Here is a 16763-nt window from a genome sequence, read left to right on the forward strand (position 1 = left end):
TAACATGCACCAAGAGGGGATGATGTCCCACAGGGTTTGGCTTTAAGACACACAGATATTTGCCAGCTGTAGCCCGCAATCCACCAGCTTGGGGTGCAAGAGCCAATGGCTCGTGCGCTGGCTGTTGGTGGGTGAAGCTGTTGCCCAGTTTTCCCATGAAATCCAACTGACAGCGCTGTAAGAAGAGCAGGATATAAAAAGGATCCTTCTGAAGTAATTGGAGATGCATGGGTGTAAGCGAGGGCAGATCCTATCTCCCAAGTCTACCCAGCAAGATCCATAATTCAGGAGCAGCCACATCTGAAAATATCAGGCACCCATTCCAAGCAGAAGCTAGGAAAAACTCTTCTTCCCATGACAACAAATCACACTGGGGTTAGAGAATCTTCTTCCAAACGACCTCACTCACGATCTACGCACCCATCAGGAATGGGATACGGACAGGACCATGGTACTGTACCTGTCTGATTACTGCACAAACGTCTATGTAGCAAAGGGTAACGCGTGAGAAGGTGCAAGCAGGGCAGCACTGAGGCTGGGGTCTAGACCCTCCAGTAAGGAAGGTGCATTGGAGCAGGAGGTGGAACCTGTAGGTTTCAATACGGCTTCAGAGGGTACCAGATGCTCTTCTGCAGAGGAAGGCGGTGTGGAGGAGCCATTGGAACGGGAAGGGCATGGTTTGCAGGCAGAGGAAATCCTGCAGCAGAGGTGGCATCTGGAGCACAGGGCACAGGATGGAAGTGGAGGCTCTGCTCTCTTGCTCCAGCACACAGCCTGAGGCAGAGCACTTCCCCTTCCCTCTGCAGCTCCTGCCCCTAGAAAACATCTCTTCCTCTTACTAACAATTCGCCTCGAGAGCAAGGACTGAAGAGAGCTCGGCGTGCCAGGGACAAGCCTGGCCCTGCTGAGCTGGTCTGAACAGGTCTCACAACCACACACACGCTGCTCTAAAGGCTCTCCCCTCGGAGAGGCACCAATTCGCTGCTATTGCCATCCTCATCTCCCACACAGGACATTACCAGCAAGAAATTCTCCTTCCCACTTCTCCAAAGCCACGTCATCGACTTGGCACCAGGTTCAACATCACCTGCCTGGGGAAAGCAGGTTGAGAAGATAGATCCCCCCGCCATGACAATCTCGAACCAGCAAACAAGGATCCTGGGTCCCTGCAATCACTGTACCCCCACTTTCCCGGGAAGACCACCCTTCTCCATGCACTGGTGGTCAGAGATGCTCGGTCACGGAGCTGCTCTCTTCATCGAGCAGATCCCAGAGGGAGGAAGTCCAGCATTACAAGCAGCTTGCAGACAAGTGGACTGGATCAAACCCAAATCCATGAGCCAAAGTTAGCCTAAATCTAGGCTTTGGGACTATACAGGATGAAGCTAGGGAGACTTTGACTTGCACAGTCACTCTGTATTAAACTCCATTTTCTTACACGGATTCAAATGCTAACTATAGCTCTACTGGCACAGCCCTTTGGGACTTGTATTTTCTCCTAGGCAATACATGCAGAAGAGGACAAAATGTGAGCTGTGGGTGAAGAGCTGATAACGCTTGCTTGCATCTCGGCTACTGCTTGGATGCAGTCCCTTTGGGATGAGCAGAAAGGGGTATTTATGCCTGGTACTCACTTTGTCTCCGGGTGCTGAGTACTTACAGTTCTCACTGATGTCAGCATGGGTCGAAGGAATCGGACCCAGTTGTCTTAATAAGCTGCACGAAGGAATTCCAAGGAAAGATTTCTTCTCAGTCACCAAAAACCACATTCAGGGAACACCTACGTCCTTTTCCACTTAGCTCTGTGTCGGACTTAGTCTCCCAGTGCATTAAATCTCGTTCCCCCTACTTCCCTCTACCTGGTAGACTGGATGCATCCATGCAATTTGATAGTAACCTCCTGGCTAATGCGTTCCGTTGCACTGAACAGACCCAGCTAAGCAGTAAATATGAAATTCAAAGTTCACGTTGGGGTCGGCTTTGCATGGACTTCTCCCTTCCCAAAGAATGCCTTTATCCCGTGCCTAGGTTGAAACGTGCCCCTCCACCTCCATCACCAGACATGGCGTAGAAAAGTGATGCTGCCTCTTTTGAGATTTCATGCGTTGTGATTAAAAGTGATGTTTTTCCAATGCTGCTTCATTACAGACCTGACTGGGACAGGTGGAATAGAGAAGGAATGGTGGCTGGAAGTTACAGGTGCTATAGACATCGCTATTGCTATGGCTGGTTAACGGTCATGTGGTTAGAATGGGGATTGACAGGGTCCCAATGGGGACTTAAATGTCTGGGGACCCGGGGCATCCTGCGCTGAGTAGGGTGGTAAATAAGAGGTGAATAAAGCTCCTTCTCTGGCAGCTTCTTGCAGAACCAGGAATGCACAAAGGATACGCGGGTAAGGCGATGGGGCACCACCATGGGATCCTGATGTGCGTGAGCTTGTCTCTGCCTCACCTCTCCCATCAGTGATGCTCGGCTCTTTATAGCCTGAGCATCCCAGTCAGAATCCTGTGGTGGTCCAGGGTGGGAAGCAGCAGGGTGAGCCCTGGCCAAAACCCTCCCCTTAGCCCCACAGCGTCATGGGCCATACAGTTCTCCTTTCCTACCCTTAACGCTGAGATGAGCGTGGCAAGAGCAGGGCAGCCCCTTGGAGAGCCAACAGAGAAGTGAAGCAGTGTTTGGGGGGGGGGGGTATAGACCTGCTGAGCCGGCGCAGCAGCGAGCAAGGCTGGGTCCAGCGGCAGGGGGGAAGGCAAGGGCTGCCCGAGCCCCGACGCCTGGCGCAGCAATAAGAATCGTCCTTGGTCTTGCAGAGATACTGTGAAAACAACCCCAAGATGTACCGAGTCTGGACACTTACAGAGATGTAAAACCAACAAAACCCTGCTTTTATAACTGAGAAATAAAGTGACGTTTTCAGACGCGTCTGCCTGGAGTCGTTTGGGTGGAAGCTGCTCTTGAACCAGCAGCTCCACCACCTCTGCACGCACGTTTCAAGGCAGCAATGAACACCCCATTTACCACGGGTGCCTCTTCAGCTGTTAAGACAGCATCGGGACCAGGTTTCTGGTTCAAACCAACAGCAGACACCCTGTGTTTGTCAGCACGGGGCTGCTGCACCAGGATGGAGCCGTGCTGGAGGCGCGGCAGCAGCTGAGCGGTCACAGTTGGGGTTCCTGATGCTTACTTAGCAAAAGCATGGTCAGATGTTGAGCTGTAAATGGCACATCTGGAGAGAGGCAGCCCCGCAGCCAGGCATGGGGACCCCGGGCAGCAGAGAGCAGCTCTGCCCCTTCCAACCCAGGCAAAGGCTGAGAAGGTTGGGGCTGTTCAGCCTGGAGAAGAGAAGGCTGCGTGGAGACCTCAGAGCAGCCTTCCGCTATCTGAAGGGGGCCTATAGGGATGCTGGGGAGGGACTCTTCATTAGGGACTGTAGTGATAGGACAAGGGGTAATGGGTTAAAACTTAAACAGGGGAAGTTTAGATTGGATATAAGGAGGAAATTCTTTCCTGTTAGGGTGGTGAGGCACTGGAATGGGTTGCCCAGGGAGGTTGTGAATGCTCCATCCCTGGCAGTGTTCAAGGCCAGGTTGGACGAGGCCTTGGGTGAGATGGTTTAGAGCGAGGTGTTCCTGTCCATGGCAGGGGGGTAGAACTGGATGATCTTAAGGTCCTTTCCAACCCTGGCTATTCTGTGATTCTATGATTCTAAAGGAGAGGTTAAAATGTGCTACACAACACAACCGGGTTTGAAATACTGCTCTGCATTAATTCCATCGCCCATTCCCCCCCCAGTGTTCACATTCAGGTTTTATTTGCTTTCCAGGAAAGGAAACTGCTGGGATTCTTTCTGGAGAGCACAGCTCCAGTACTGACCTGTTAATCCACAGGGCCCAATCCTGGCACTTCCTAGGTCCATGCTCCAGCTCCTCCTGCCCATACACAAAAGGAAGACACAAGTTTCTCTCTCTTGTCCTTTCAGTAGCTTTGCTGCTCTCTAATGAGGCTGCAAAGCAGCATCAAGGCTTCTCCAAGGAGCAGCAGGGCAAAGACTTGCTCTATCTGCTGCATCCACTTCCACCCAGTACACTGGAACCCTCCTGCCTCATCAGACTGGAGGACCCACACATGCTCAGGGCTTTCCTCTGGAGCACCCCCAATGAGGTGCACCTCACACCCATGTCCCCCCTTCACTGCCTCTCCTCATGTCCTGCCTGGAGCCTGCTACAAGCCTCTTGTGCCCCTTCAAGGTTGCAGCCAACCTTTGCAGTGGGGAGACCCCGTGCCAGCATCCACACCAGGGAGGTTGTGCCCGCACCAAACAGAGCCACACAGCCCATTGGGGGGTTCCATCAGTGACACAAAGCCAAGGGCAGGAGGGGAGCGGGAGGAAAGGCACATACGGCTTGAGGGAGGGAATGTGCAGGGATGGAGCCCGAGGAGAGGACAGGTTCCGGGCTCCCTTTGCAGGGTGGAAACTCTCCCACTCATCTGTTGGGTGAGGTTAAATTTAGCTGTCCCAGTTCTGGAGGGAGAGGACAGCAGCCAGCCCTCAGCTGCTTGGGTGATACCCTGACAAAGCCAAGAGCACCGGGTCACCGAGAAGGACGAGTGACAGGACAAGGGGTAATGGGTTAAAACTTAAATAGGGGAAGTTTAGATTGGGTATAAGGAGGAAATTGTTTCCTGTTAGGGTGGTGAGGCACTGGAATGGGTTGCCCAGGGGGGTTGTGAATGCTCCATCCCTGGCAGTGTTCAAGGCCAGGTTGGACGAGGCCTTGGGTAATATGGTTTAGGGCAAGGTGTCCCTGCCCATGGTAGGGGGTTGGAACTAGATGATCTTAAGGTCCTTTCCAACCCAAACTATTCTATGATTCTATGATTAACATAATTTTTTGCAGTGCATAATGGTCAATTACTGACTGCCTAAACTACCTTACATAATGAGACTTCATCCTACAATCCATGGACTCTATGATACGGGGAGGACCTTGGCTGCTGAGCTGCACTGTGCTGTGCTGGAGCCCCATCCTGGTGCTTCGAGCACCACCAACGCCAACCCTTCCTTGCAGCGGGTACAGGGGTACAAATCAAACCTCACCTTTTGCCACTTGTGGCTCTCTGGTTTTCTAACCTGGGTTTAAGCAGAAGCATCAATTCCTTCAGTGGAGGGAACCGGCCTCCCCATCCTGCTCCGAGCGCTCCGCAGGGACTTCCCTCTGCTGATGCAAATGGGGTTTTGTTTCCTATTTCTCGTGTCTCACGTCTCACGTGCAGCAGCTGCAAGCACTCCTCCTGCTCCTTCGCCTGTTTTCAAGGGTTAGAGCCAAATATTTTTAGCAATGCACTGGAGAGCCTTGAGGCATCTATTGAAAAAAAAACCAGAGTAAAAATACCGTGTCATGCGCTCCATGTAATTATAACACAGCTCGTTAATCTGCACCGAGGTATCCAAGGCTGCCTTTAGTAACACCTTTGTAAGTCAGTGTAAACTGGAGACAGAGCCCTGCCAAAAAGCCCAGACACAGGAGAGCAGCACTGCAGAGTGAGGGCTGATCCTGCCATGGTTCATAACTGTGGGGTTGGCCCCTACTTCCCTCCCAGTATAGAGCAATAGCTCATTTCACCTTTGAAGCATCATTTAAGCACAGTGCATTTGAAGCTCCTGGTGCGTGCAGAGCAGCACTGCAGAGGAGTCTCTATATACTGTATGTGTATACCATATACCCCTTACACTATAGGGAGCACTGACCCAGGAACGGCTGCAAAAGAAGGGGGGCAAGGGGTCCTGTCCCTGCCCCTGCTGGAAGGGGATGTGACGATGAGCAGGACCCCATCCCAATGCCGCAGCATCACCCATGGCTGCGCACCCCCAGGATCAGTGCCCCTGCACCTCATCTTATCTCGTGGTCAGGGAACAGGAGGAGTTCAGACACTGGTGCTGGCAGCACAGAGCGTGCCCGTGTGTGATAAGGGCATGTAGGAGAAGTCCTGACTGCAGCAGGAGCCAGAGGCATGGGGAAGGAGCTTTGTGACTGCAGACAGATGGGGTGGGGATAGTGGGAGGCAGGGGACATGGGGAGTGTAACCTCACTGAGCATAACCACAGGGTCCTCATGCAGCCTGGACAGGAATCCACAGTCCATGCAGGAGTGAGCTGAAAATGATGCTTCCATGTCCAAGCTCACCCTTCAGTGAGGAATGGTCTTTACTTGATGGCTGCATCACCCTGGGGTCTCGCTGCTGTGAGAGGGAGGAGAACAGTGCTGGTCTCACCACTGACCAAGGGCTGCTCATCCCCACTGAGCCCCTGGGGGCTCAGCACGACATTTATCTGGGAACAAACACTCCCTCAGCACCAGCAGACACGCTCATGCAGGATTATTTTTCCTTGGAAGCGATGCTGGAAGCAATGCACAAGGGCAGGACACATGAAAACTAAGAAGGGATAAATAAAATGTCACTTCAGCCTCTGGGCTTGCTGCAGCAGGGACACAGACGGGCTGATGGGGGAAAGGGAGGCAGCTCCACATGGATTGCTGGCAAAGGGTGGGAGAAGTAATGCCACCACCCTCCCTCACCTTTCCACCCTGATCCCAGCAGCTGGATCAAGGGCCAGGCACATTCAGCAGCGCTTTCCCAACCTCTCCATCTCTCACAGGGATCCTCCTCATGCTGGAGACTCACCACACAGGCAGCAGCACACCCCAGCAGCTCACTGCTGAGGCTGATAAGCCTGTCCCAAGCAGGATGGTCATGTCAAACACGTCTGGTTTCTCCCATGCAGCATCATCAGGGGTTTGGTCAGTGCAGGTTGGTTCTGCTCCAGCAGGGAGGTGGCCACAAGGGATATAACCTGGCAGCAGGAGATGAACTCCAACCCTGCAATCCCTCCTTGGTTTTATGGCATTTCTCCAGGTGCCTCTCCACACCATGGCAATGTGATATGGAAGAGCCGAAACAATGGCCTGCTCTCCCAGATGGATCCGGACTGAGGGGTATTGCTGAGACCACTGGCACTGTGCAAGACCTCTATATTCTGGAATACCAAGCATTATACAGTAAACCTCTTTGAAACACAAGATGAAATAATCCTCTTTTCTTTTTGTGCCTCTGACACAGTCACGTTTTGCCCCTCTTACAGAAAGATTTTGAGGAGCTTTCCTCCCTTTTCAAGAAGCAGAAATCCCCATCCTGGTCTCTCCATGGGTTTGGGGAGATCCGCTCTACACTTCAGGCTCCCTTCTGCCCACCGAGCCTGTAACATCATCATTAGTGCTCTGCCATAGCACTCGGCTTCCTGCTGCCTCCAGGACATGGCATGGTCTCAAGGGAGGGAAAAATGTGTTCTTTCATTAGAAATAATTAAGAATCCACCTTTGATGAAAGCCTGGTGAGACTTCTCATACAGAATTAGCAGGGTAAAAAGAGAAAGGCACAACCACGTTAGCGCGGATATAAGGGTAAGCTCCTTTAGAGCAGTCATTGCTATCAGTTACTTGAGGATGAAGCAGTACGGACAACAAAACCACCAGAACAAGAGCTCCAGGCCCAGTTAGTCCTTGGCTTTCTGTGGTAGTGGCTTTACTCTATGGTGGACATCTGTCCACAGAACCCTGGACGGAGGCCATGAGGTCCCAGGCCACTTAACGCAGCTGACAGCCTGCACCAGCTCCTGGCAACCACCAACCCAGCGCCACGCGCACTCGCCGAGCCCTTGAGTCATCCCATGAAAATGCAGATTTGCTCAAAGTCGACTTTGCTGCGTTTTGTGCTCATTCCTGTAGGCTCGTGGTCACGATCAGCCTCTCCGCGCTGCTCGGCGCCTCCAGCAGCTACTATGGAAACCAGGAGCGGTGCCCGCTTCCCAAGGGCACATCCTTCAGGGGGCTGGGGTGTTTCAGCCATGGTGTTGGAAGCGTTGCAAGGGAATCTGTGTGCAGACAGGATCTGGAGTGACTCCACAGGCCCTTCACTTGCCGAGGGTAAAGGAGTTAACAGGTAGCAAGCAGCACAGCAGGGACAACCCCCAACTGCTCCCATCATTCCACAAGAGAAACTTGAAATGGCCCAGCATGCCAGCATCACATTCCTACCGAGCCAATCTTCTCCATAGCAAGAGGTTCATTAGCTATCTGGGGCAGCACAGCTGATATGGCTTCGCTAGGAGGTGTCGCATGCCACAGAGAGGGGAGATTAATGCGAAGAATTTAAGGTCAATGGTTTGGGCCAACTGCTATTTATAAAGAGGAAGGAAAGCAGAGCAGCAGTATCACCTCTAGGCCATAAGAGATGGTGTATAGTCAAGGAGGACGTAGCAGGAGGGCGCACACACTTAAACCATCTTCCATCGCCAAAGCAGTAACATTGCAGTAGGTTTTCTCCGAGGATCTCTAGTGCTCACTCTCTTCCATTAGAGGGAAAGGGAGGTTATAAAGAACCCCCTGACAAGGGTGCTGTCTCAATCCGACACACAGCATGCCAGGGTTTCGAAAGCCATGTAAAAGCCTTGGAGCCCATAGCAAAGCTATAAGCCTTCCTTATACACTGTAATTCCCATCTTTCAGTGGTCTTCCTTTTTAAAGGGAACCTACCTAATGTCATTCCCTGTTGCAGAGATCAGAAGGAGGCTTTCCACAACAGGAGTTACAGGTAGACTTGAAAGAAGGGATTTCTTCAGGAACTGTTGACAGAAGTATTTGGTTTAGAACACTTGGACCCAAAACCAAGCAGATAACAACTATTTACAATTCCAAAAAGGGACCACGTGCCCACCAACGCAAAAAGTGACACTTGAATTGTGTGGTATTAAAAAGAAACCTTAATGTTTCTGCTGATAATAGAAAAAGCAGAAGTACCCCAAAATGTCCTAACAGGACCAACAAGATAAACCCCATCCCATCTGCATGTATTCAACTAATACATAAGCTGTTATTTCCGAAGCATTTTTCAGAGAGCAACAAAACCCCATTTACATCATGTAGAGGTTTTGTGAAGGTCAGATGCATCAGACAGAGAAAGTGTTTGTCCAGAATGCCTTCAGGGCATTCTTTAAGCCATTTGCTCAGTATGTTCAAGTATAAACAGATGAGAGTTTCAAACGATACTGACTAAAGCTGAGAGCCACAGGGAACAAGCACAATCTCAGACATGTCACAAGCCAACAGCCAAAACCGTAAGCTGCAGAATCACTAACGCCTCTGCATGGAGGTCACACTTTAATCCAAGGGCCAGAAGTTCTCCCTGTAACGCGAGTTTCATTTTCTGAGCTCTGTAAAATGTACAGAAAGGTAAAAATAGGAGAGCTTTTCCTTCCCACCTCTTTGCTGAATGTTACTGCCATGGGAACGTGTTCTGCACGCTGCCAGTTTCTCCTCAGATAATTTCCTATTTCTCCACTAAGCCTCTGGCTCACACATGACTCAGTTTTAGCACTTCACTGAGAGAAGCATGTGGACCATCCCATACTCAAAATTAGCAGGGCAAAACTTCAGCCCCTTCTGAAGAGCCCTGGACAATCAGTCATTCCCTTCAATGAAACACATGCTGGTTTGTATCACAAACCAACTTGAGCTACTCCCTTGTCTAGGCATGGGATGAACAACAGAAAGGTAACTCCACTACGGGGCTGGTAACCACAGCATACATCTATTCCTTCTAGATACAGGGAGATAAAGCCTTCCAACACAACTAACATCAAGGCAGATAAAATAGTTTAATATAGAGTGAGAACAAGTGTTACATAAAAATAAGCAAAATCTTTTTCTTAAAATAAAAAAAACCAAGGAAAAAAAAAGTCTGAGAACTCGTATTTCAAAGAAGAACTGTATTGGTCATGTGGATGATCCATGAATGCAGGAGCTATGGCAGTTCTGCAGGAGGGCTCTGGGTGTTTCTAGCTTCTCCAGCCACTAAATCCAGAGGAAGATCTGTGGAGCAAGAAAAGAAACAACACAGCAATGAGTGCTGCAGTCTCCCTCAGGCAGTATTAAGTCAGCAGATCTCTCAAACACGCTTCCAGTCTCCCTAATATCAGAAGCTCATGAGAATGCATTGGTATTTCCAGCATCTTTTACCTGATGCTCAGGTATAACATCATACATAGATGGAAGGTTCTAGAATAAGCGTAATTCTCTCTGGAGAGATACACATGCTCTGCTTGATAAGGAAACTAAGGTTTAAGAAACCCACTAAACCTAATTGAGCAGGGCAGTGGCAGAGTGAATGACAGAGCTAACTTCAGCTCCTCGTCCTGTTCTTTAGCTGTAAATCATCATCTCAATTCAGCCAGAAAAGTACTTATTTAATTCCTTGTTTTAACCTGATAAATGGAGTAGATATTAGATTCGCACACACAGCGTGAGCACACACATCATGTGCCTGAGAGGTGAAGACAGAGCATGATCTAACTGAAAATTCTCTTTTATATGAAAGATTAACCTCACTGGAAAGCACACATTGAGAGCCAGGCCTTTGAGCTCTATGCAGTGCCACTGAAAAGGAAACCAGAACTCATGTGTTAGTGCTACTTTCAAAGCTTGCTCTTGTAAACCATTCAACTCTTCTATTTGGATTCTATTTGTGTTTTTAATGAAGAACTGGACAGAAAACGGTACTTACGTGTTAGCTGATCCAAACCCAAACCCTGAAAGAAAGGCAAAAGTAAGAAAATAATTGGTAAAAAGTAAAATTAATGCATAAGATGTGTAGTAAACATCCCCTCCCACACACACATTGAAAAGCATTTCTTTCCTGCCTTAGGCCAGGGAAAGAGCAATGGGCAAACAATGAAAGTCAAATCTCCATCTAGAAGAAAACTGACTTGCCTCAGTTCCTAAGAGGGCTTTGCTTTCACTGGTAATCAGCTAGGTCCATTCATTAGTAGCAACTGCATACAATATCCCTGCTTTATTCACCTCTCCATGAAAACAGAGGGCTGCTCTCTGAAGACGGAGCTTGTGCTTAATGCAAGCCAATGGTGACGCCAATGAGGGTATCATCTCCCAAAGGCTCTGTTCTCAGCCCTCCATAAATAACTGCAGCTTTACCAAATTACACCAAATAAAAATCTGGCTATTGCTGTTCCAGCTCAGGCTTGCAGTGCATCTTCTTTTGACACTAAGTGCTTACATACAGAGACCCATGCATATAGTACTGAATAGTCATTACTCCTCAGTATTTCCCTTGGAGAAGAAAGAGCAGCTCTATGAAAGGGGGTGAAAAGCATTAACCCGATGAGAGCGATTTATTCCAATGCAACACAGCACATCAGTGATGGAATTACGAGCTAAATTCTGAGAAGACACTATACCCTCCCCCAGCACAATTCTCCAGGATGTGGTGCCTTCCCTATGCAGGATTAGGGCCACGCAGATTTTTGACAAGGAGCTGAGGATTCACACCCACGTTCCAGGGAAAGCTGTACACATGGGGCCTGTTAGGTTCATTATATTTCAGCTTTTCCTACCTCCTCCACCTGTCCCAAAAGCTGAGAATCCACTGCTTTGTGTGCCAAAACCGGTTCCCTGTTGTGAAAGCGAGCCAAATGTCGGGGTGTTCTGATTTGCTAGTGTGCCAAACGATGCTGTGTTGTTACTGGTACCACCAAACCTGCAGTTTAAAGAGAAAAATCTGTATTTGCAAACATCATCTAACTTACACTGGAAGTTTGTCCCCACACCTGCAATGATAACAGCACACTCGAACAGTGATGCATCAAGAGAGAGACCACCTGATATGAATAATGATAATTGTTCGCTCTGAAAATGGATTTACTCTTTTGGGGCAGGCTATTGTACATACAAACATCTGTTCAGCTCCTATGCTTAATGTACACCAGGTAGAAAGACAAATATGTTCATGCTTACACAAAGTACATTTTTAAGTGCTTGGAAATACCAACTCCAGCCATCAAATGGAAGATAGTACTTCACCCCTGTGTAGTTTTCACCTTTAAGCTTAAAAGTGCAGCATTGTTGTGTTTCACAAACGGGGCAGCAAACACAGAATTGGTATGAGTTGCTGATGGCCAGAGCACAAAGCAGAGCCCAGACTCCAAACTTTCAGATGCCACCTTAACCTGCTGCCTATATGAACCACCTGCAGATCTCAATTCCTTTCCCTCCCCAGCCCATTTGGAACTACACTCAGTTCCAGTGCTTCCCTGAGGATCTGCACCTACCTGGCACTTCTCCCCACCACCCTTGGAGTACTTCCCTAATTGCTTTTGGGGACTGAAATAAGAAGCATTTTTACATATGGAAATCGGTCTCCTTTCTCCACCCACTCTGTCCAACCAGGCATTGTAGAGCTATCAGCATGACACACTAATGAGACCACAGTACACATCACGGTTCTCTGCCCCCACTCATGATTCAGAATCGGGAGAAGCATAAGAGGTGCATTCAAAAACCAAGCTTCAAGTGTTTCTCTAACTTGAACAGGGCAAAACACAGACATTTTGCATTCAGCTCTGCAAGTGCACAATGCTACAAGTACTAACCCAGCACCAGCCCTCCCTTGAGCAGACAGTTGAGTCGAACAGCGTGCCAGCTTCGCAAGGCTGTGCCTTACACAAGCTCCTGTCATCTCTGACTTAAAATATGAGCTGACAGCACGTTAGCGCACCTCTCCATCCATCCAGATCTAGCAGACTTTAAAGAAAAAAACCCAGGAAAACCCAGCACATATATCAAAATGTATCTCTCCAGATTAGAGATGACTCCTGTAGCAGTCTGACAAGCAATTCACCTGGTAAAGGACATCACCTCTCATATCCCAGACACTGCCAACTGTACACACTGCTTCCACATACAGCTTAGATACAGTGGGCAGTTCATGGCCCTGCTAATCATCCCTGTGCCTCTGGTGTGGCTCTTGACCCATATAACGTGTAGCCAACTTCAGCTCAGAACCACAAATGTGGTTTCCTCAGGAAAGGCAAACAGGTTTTGTAGCTCATTTTTCAAAGAGCAGCAAGATAAAGTGATGTGTTTTAGAACGAGATTTTCACAGCGCTCCATCTTCTCAGGACTGTGCAACTAAACACACACATCATGGCTAACCGGTGAAAGGAAGTGGAAAATAGTGACAAGGAAACTTGTGGTTCAAACTGCCTTTTTCAGTTGCAACCAGAAGAACACGCCTGTTGAAAAAGGTGAAGCACAGCACAAGCAGAGAAACAGCTCAAGCTATGGACACGTTTGGGGTTTTTTTACATAGAAAGACATGAAATGCAGTGCTTGCCTGGTAACAATCAAACTTAGCTTGCTCACATTTCCAGGTCTTTTGTAAGCTTCTATGCAAAACAGAATTGAGAGGCACTTGAGGTTAGTTTATGCAAGCAAAACATGATTTGCTCACAAACAGTCGGAATTACAGACTTTGCAGAAGTGTAGTGGTTTCTATTTTTGACACCCAAGTCATTTATCAAGTGATGCAGATTTTTCAGAACTGAAGCAGCAATGAATCACACGGATTGAAGTTAGCAGGGTGTTCTCAGCCACTTGGAGCTAATACCACACAACGCACTGGCAAGTGACTTCTCCAGAACTGGGATTTGTAGGGTTTCCCTTCAAGAGAAAGGCAGAAGGGAGGTGCCCTGCATAGACACTGCCTTATACTGCAGAATTAAACTGCTGCTCACAATTTAATGGTGAGGTCTGGATCCAATTCCTCATGAAACTCTGAAAACATCAGACCGAGTCTGCACCTTTCTGCTAGAATAGAAAGTCTCAAAACTTGCCACAATTTAAACCACTGAAGTATCTTTCTTGAGCCTGCAGAGTGCTTATGCAAGAGCTCTGTTTGCATCATCGTGCTGCTTGTTCCAAACCCCATTTTATCTTTAAGCTTCCAACATTGTCACTGAACGCATCCAGTTTCACTACAAAATCCTGCAGCACAATGGGTGCAAGCTGGAACTCAACAAAGTATCACTTGGGTTGAAGCTAAGTCATCCCTACGTCCTTCTTTGTGGGGATTTAATTAAGCTGCCTCTATTTTTACCCTTCCCAAAGGGACTCTCCAGTTTGCTGCACCAGAGTTCAGGATGCAGCAGGATCACTGAGCTGAAGCCTCCCGTAGCTCAGGAGTGCCCTAGCAGATGGGCATCTGCCTAAACTCACGGGGAATTAACAGGTTACACTTCTGGATGTTCTAATGTCCCTTACATAAAGGCAGTTCCTGCTGGAACTAAAAGAGAAATGCTTGTGAAATATGTGAACACTAAGATTCCAGTTTCCTCTTCTCACTGGAGGTTTTTCCTTCTTTTCAATCGGGTCTATTCATTCGGAATATAACTGTAGGGCATGAAGGAGAGTTGCTTGCTGGTGGTGCAATGCTGAAGAAGTGCATTCGCTGCCTACTGCAGAAGCTGCTTCACAAGGTTTGAAATTCTGTGTTTAATGAACAAAATACCGAGTGCTATCTGCTCTGGTGCCAAGCACAGGCTTAAGGGGTAAAGAAACAGACAAAACCAATCAGTGTGGGATAAACACGAATCGCTCCGGGAGCACCGACTGTTACAAATGCTTCATCCCACCTCCAAAGGTGAGAGAACAGCCTGAATTCTCATTAGTATCTCTAGCCCAAATCTCTCAAGCAGATAAGGTGGCCAGACAGTCACAGATAAGGATGTTTATTATTTTCTCTGCCAGGCATAGTTTGTAGGCCTAGATCTGAACTCATTAAGTGTGCACACAGAAAATACTCCTGCATTTCCTTAGACAGTTGCAAGATGACTCACATCCCTTCCCCTCTGAATCTCTGAAACTGAAGATTCAACATAGTAGTTTCAGCATTGAAATGAGATCATACGCATTATTTCCTTTGGGAATGAAGTCTTCGTTCTCTGCCTTTTTCTTTTACTTTTAAACTAACAAACCAAGGACACTTAGAGCTTTGCAATCAATCACAGAACATATTCTTTACCTTAATGCAGAGGTAGCTAAGCGTAACAGTCTTTAGCATGCAAGAACATTGTTTTCCCCATGTCTGGACCCCGGTGGCTTACCCAAATCCTCCAGCGCTGGCTGCTGCTGTACCCTCGCCGAACACTTTGCCTCCCGTTGAGCCCAGAGGGCTTGAAAAGGTTGGGGCTGAACCGAATGCTGGCACCCCTCCAAACCCAGGGGATCCCCCAAAAGTGGGAGGGCTGCCAAACACTGGAGCAGCACCGAAGCCACCTGAGCAAAACAGAGGCAAAAAAGGAACAAGAACATCACGTCAACAATAATGCAGAAAGAAAGAGACAAAACAAAGAACTACAGTTCTAAGCAGACAATTTCCATGATGGGGCTGTTCACCTTATCATATGGACACAGCATTATTTATAAAACTAACTGCCCCACTGCTACCAAATTGCAGGGTATGACAGGGATAAGAAAAGGGGCCGAATGCATGCAAAAAACACAACGAAATTAAAGAGACTATCCAGGAGAAAACCATATTCTGGGTCTCTTGAATGTTTCATCACAAGTTCGACTCAGTCCCCAGAGCTGTACTACAAGGTGGTTATACAGCATACATGGTAGCACACTGTGAAGGAATCTCTACTGGCTTTATGCAAAAAAAGACCATAATTTTAACTGTGAGACAGAAATGTGCACAGTAACCAAGTTACAATAAACATACATAGAGCAGGTGATAGACTGGTGCTTTTATTACTATTCAAAAAACACATATTCTTCCTTCATCATAAAACTAGCACTCCTTACCAGAAAAAAAAGCTTAACTTATGTAGTCAGTTTTAAAGTAAAGCTCTGCTCATCACCATTTAAACAATTTATTATCCAAAGGACCCCATAGAACAGTGCAGAATGAAAAGCCTCCTGTAAAGGTCAGCTCTGTGCACATTTGCTGCTGTGGCCTGGTTGCAGTGTTTTACCCTGGCTTCTAATCTAAAGCTCTGGAAGGACACACAAGTGTCCTGCAGACAGAACTTCATGCATGCAAGTGCTTTAACTGGAAGAACTCCCTTATGCAATGGGTAAGCGTCCCTCACCTCTTAAGATCAGATCATAGATAGCGAGCTCGGTTTTTAGGTGCTGCCATGATGCAACAAGATTCAGGTAGGGTATCATCTAATCCTGGTTTCAGTGGTGGAAACTAAGATGCAATGATTAAATGCCAGGTCAGCAGATTCCTGCAGGGAATCAGGAACTGAACTCTGCTCTTGGCAATTTCTCTTCAGGCTTTAGCTGCCTTCTGCAGCTCTATCTAGACTTCTACCCAGATGATTTTATTCTATATTCATCTTCTGATATTACTGTCCTGTTTCTAGTTGACACTGTGGAACATGAGGGACACCTGCTCTGTCGTTTGACTAGGGATGAGGATGGGATACCACCGCACATTTTAATACCCTGGGTGAAATTCCAGTCCAAGTCAAGGTAACAGATAGTGTTTGGCTGTAAACACAAAAGGTCTGGAAAAAAATAAATGCTGGGCCTCAATTATTTAAATACAGAATAGGTATCTTGTTACCTCTATCTCTAGGAAGTCAGAGTGTTTTATCACAGGAGCTGAAGCTTTGCTTGGCATTAACTCTCTTCTGCAAAGCATATTAACATGTTTCATTTTTCTTTCTCCACTATTTGTAAGTAGTGAAACCAGGGCAAAGGGGGATTTCAATCAAGCACACCCTTCACTGCAGCTGAGAGGGGGAGACATCCCATTCATTTTGGTATTTAGCAAATATAAGCAGAGGAGGGAAGGATCTGAGCTCTGTGTGAGTGGATGTACATTCTGCAGAAACTACTTGA

The 16763-nt window shown here is 47.8% G+C and overlaps 1 protein-coding gene across 4 annotated transcripts in view; it reads right to left on the reverse strand.

Moving 5' to 3' along the window:
* Positions 1–9696: 9696 nt before the first annotated feature.
* Positions 9697–16763, reverse strand: part of NUP214 (nucleoporin 214) — a 43683-nt gene continuing 36616 nt past the window's right edge. For all 4 annotated transcript variants that reach the window (XM_061352741.1, XM_061352739.1, XM_061352740.1 and 1 more), the window contains exons 33-36: positions 15014–15185; positions 11468–11610; positions 10621–10645; positions 9697–9929 (exon numbers count right to left, since the gene is read on the reverse strand). In XM_061352741.1, the coding sequence (XP_061208725.1) occupies positions 9896–9929; positions 10621–10645; positions 11468–11610; positions 15014–15185 (374 nt within the window). In that variant the 3' untranslated portion in view covers positions 9697–9895. The remainder of the gene's footprint in view (positions 9930–10620; positions 10646–11467; positions 11611–15013; positions 15186–16763) is intronic.

This window comes from Neopsephotus bourkii, unplaced genomic scaffold, assembly GCF_033783945.1.
Source record: "Neopsephotus bourkii isolate Nb327-2 ecotype Australia unplaced genomic scaffold, CSIRO-AGI_Nbou_v1 NB_659, whole genome shotgun sequence".
Classification (NCBI taxonomy): domain Eukaryota; kingdom Metazoa; phylum Chordata; class Aves; order Psittaciformes; family Psittacidae; genus Neopsephotus; species Neopsephotus bourkii.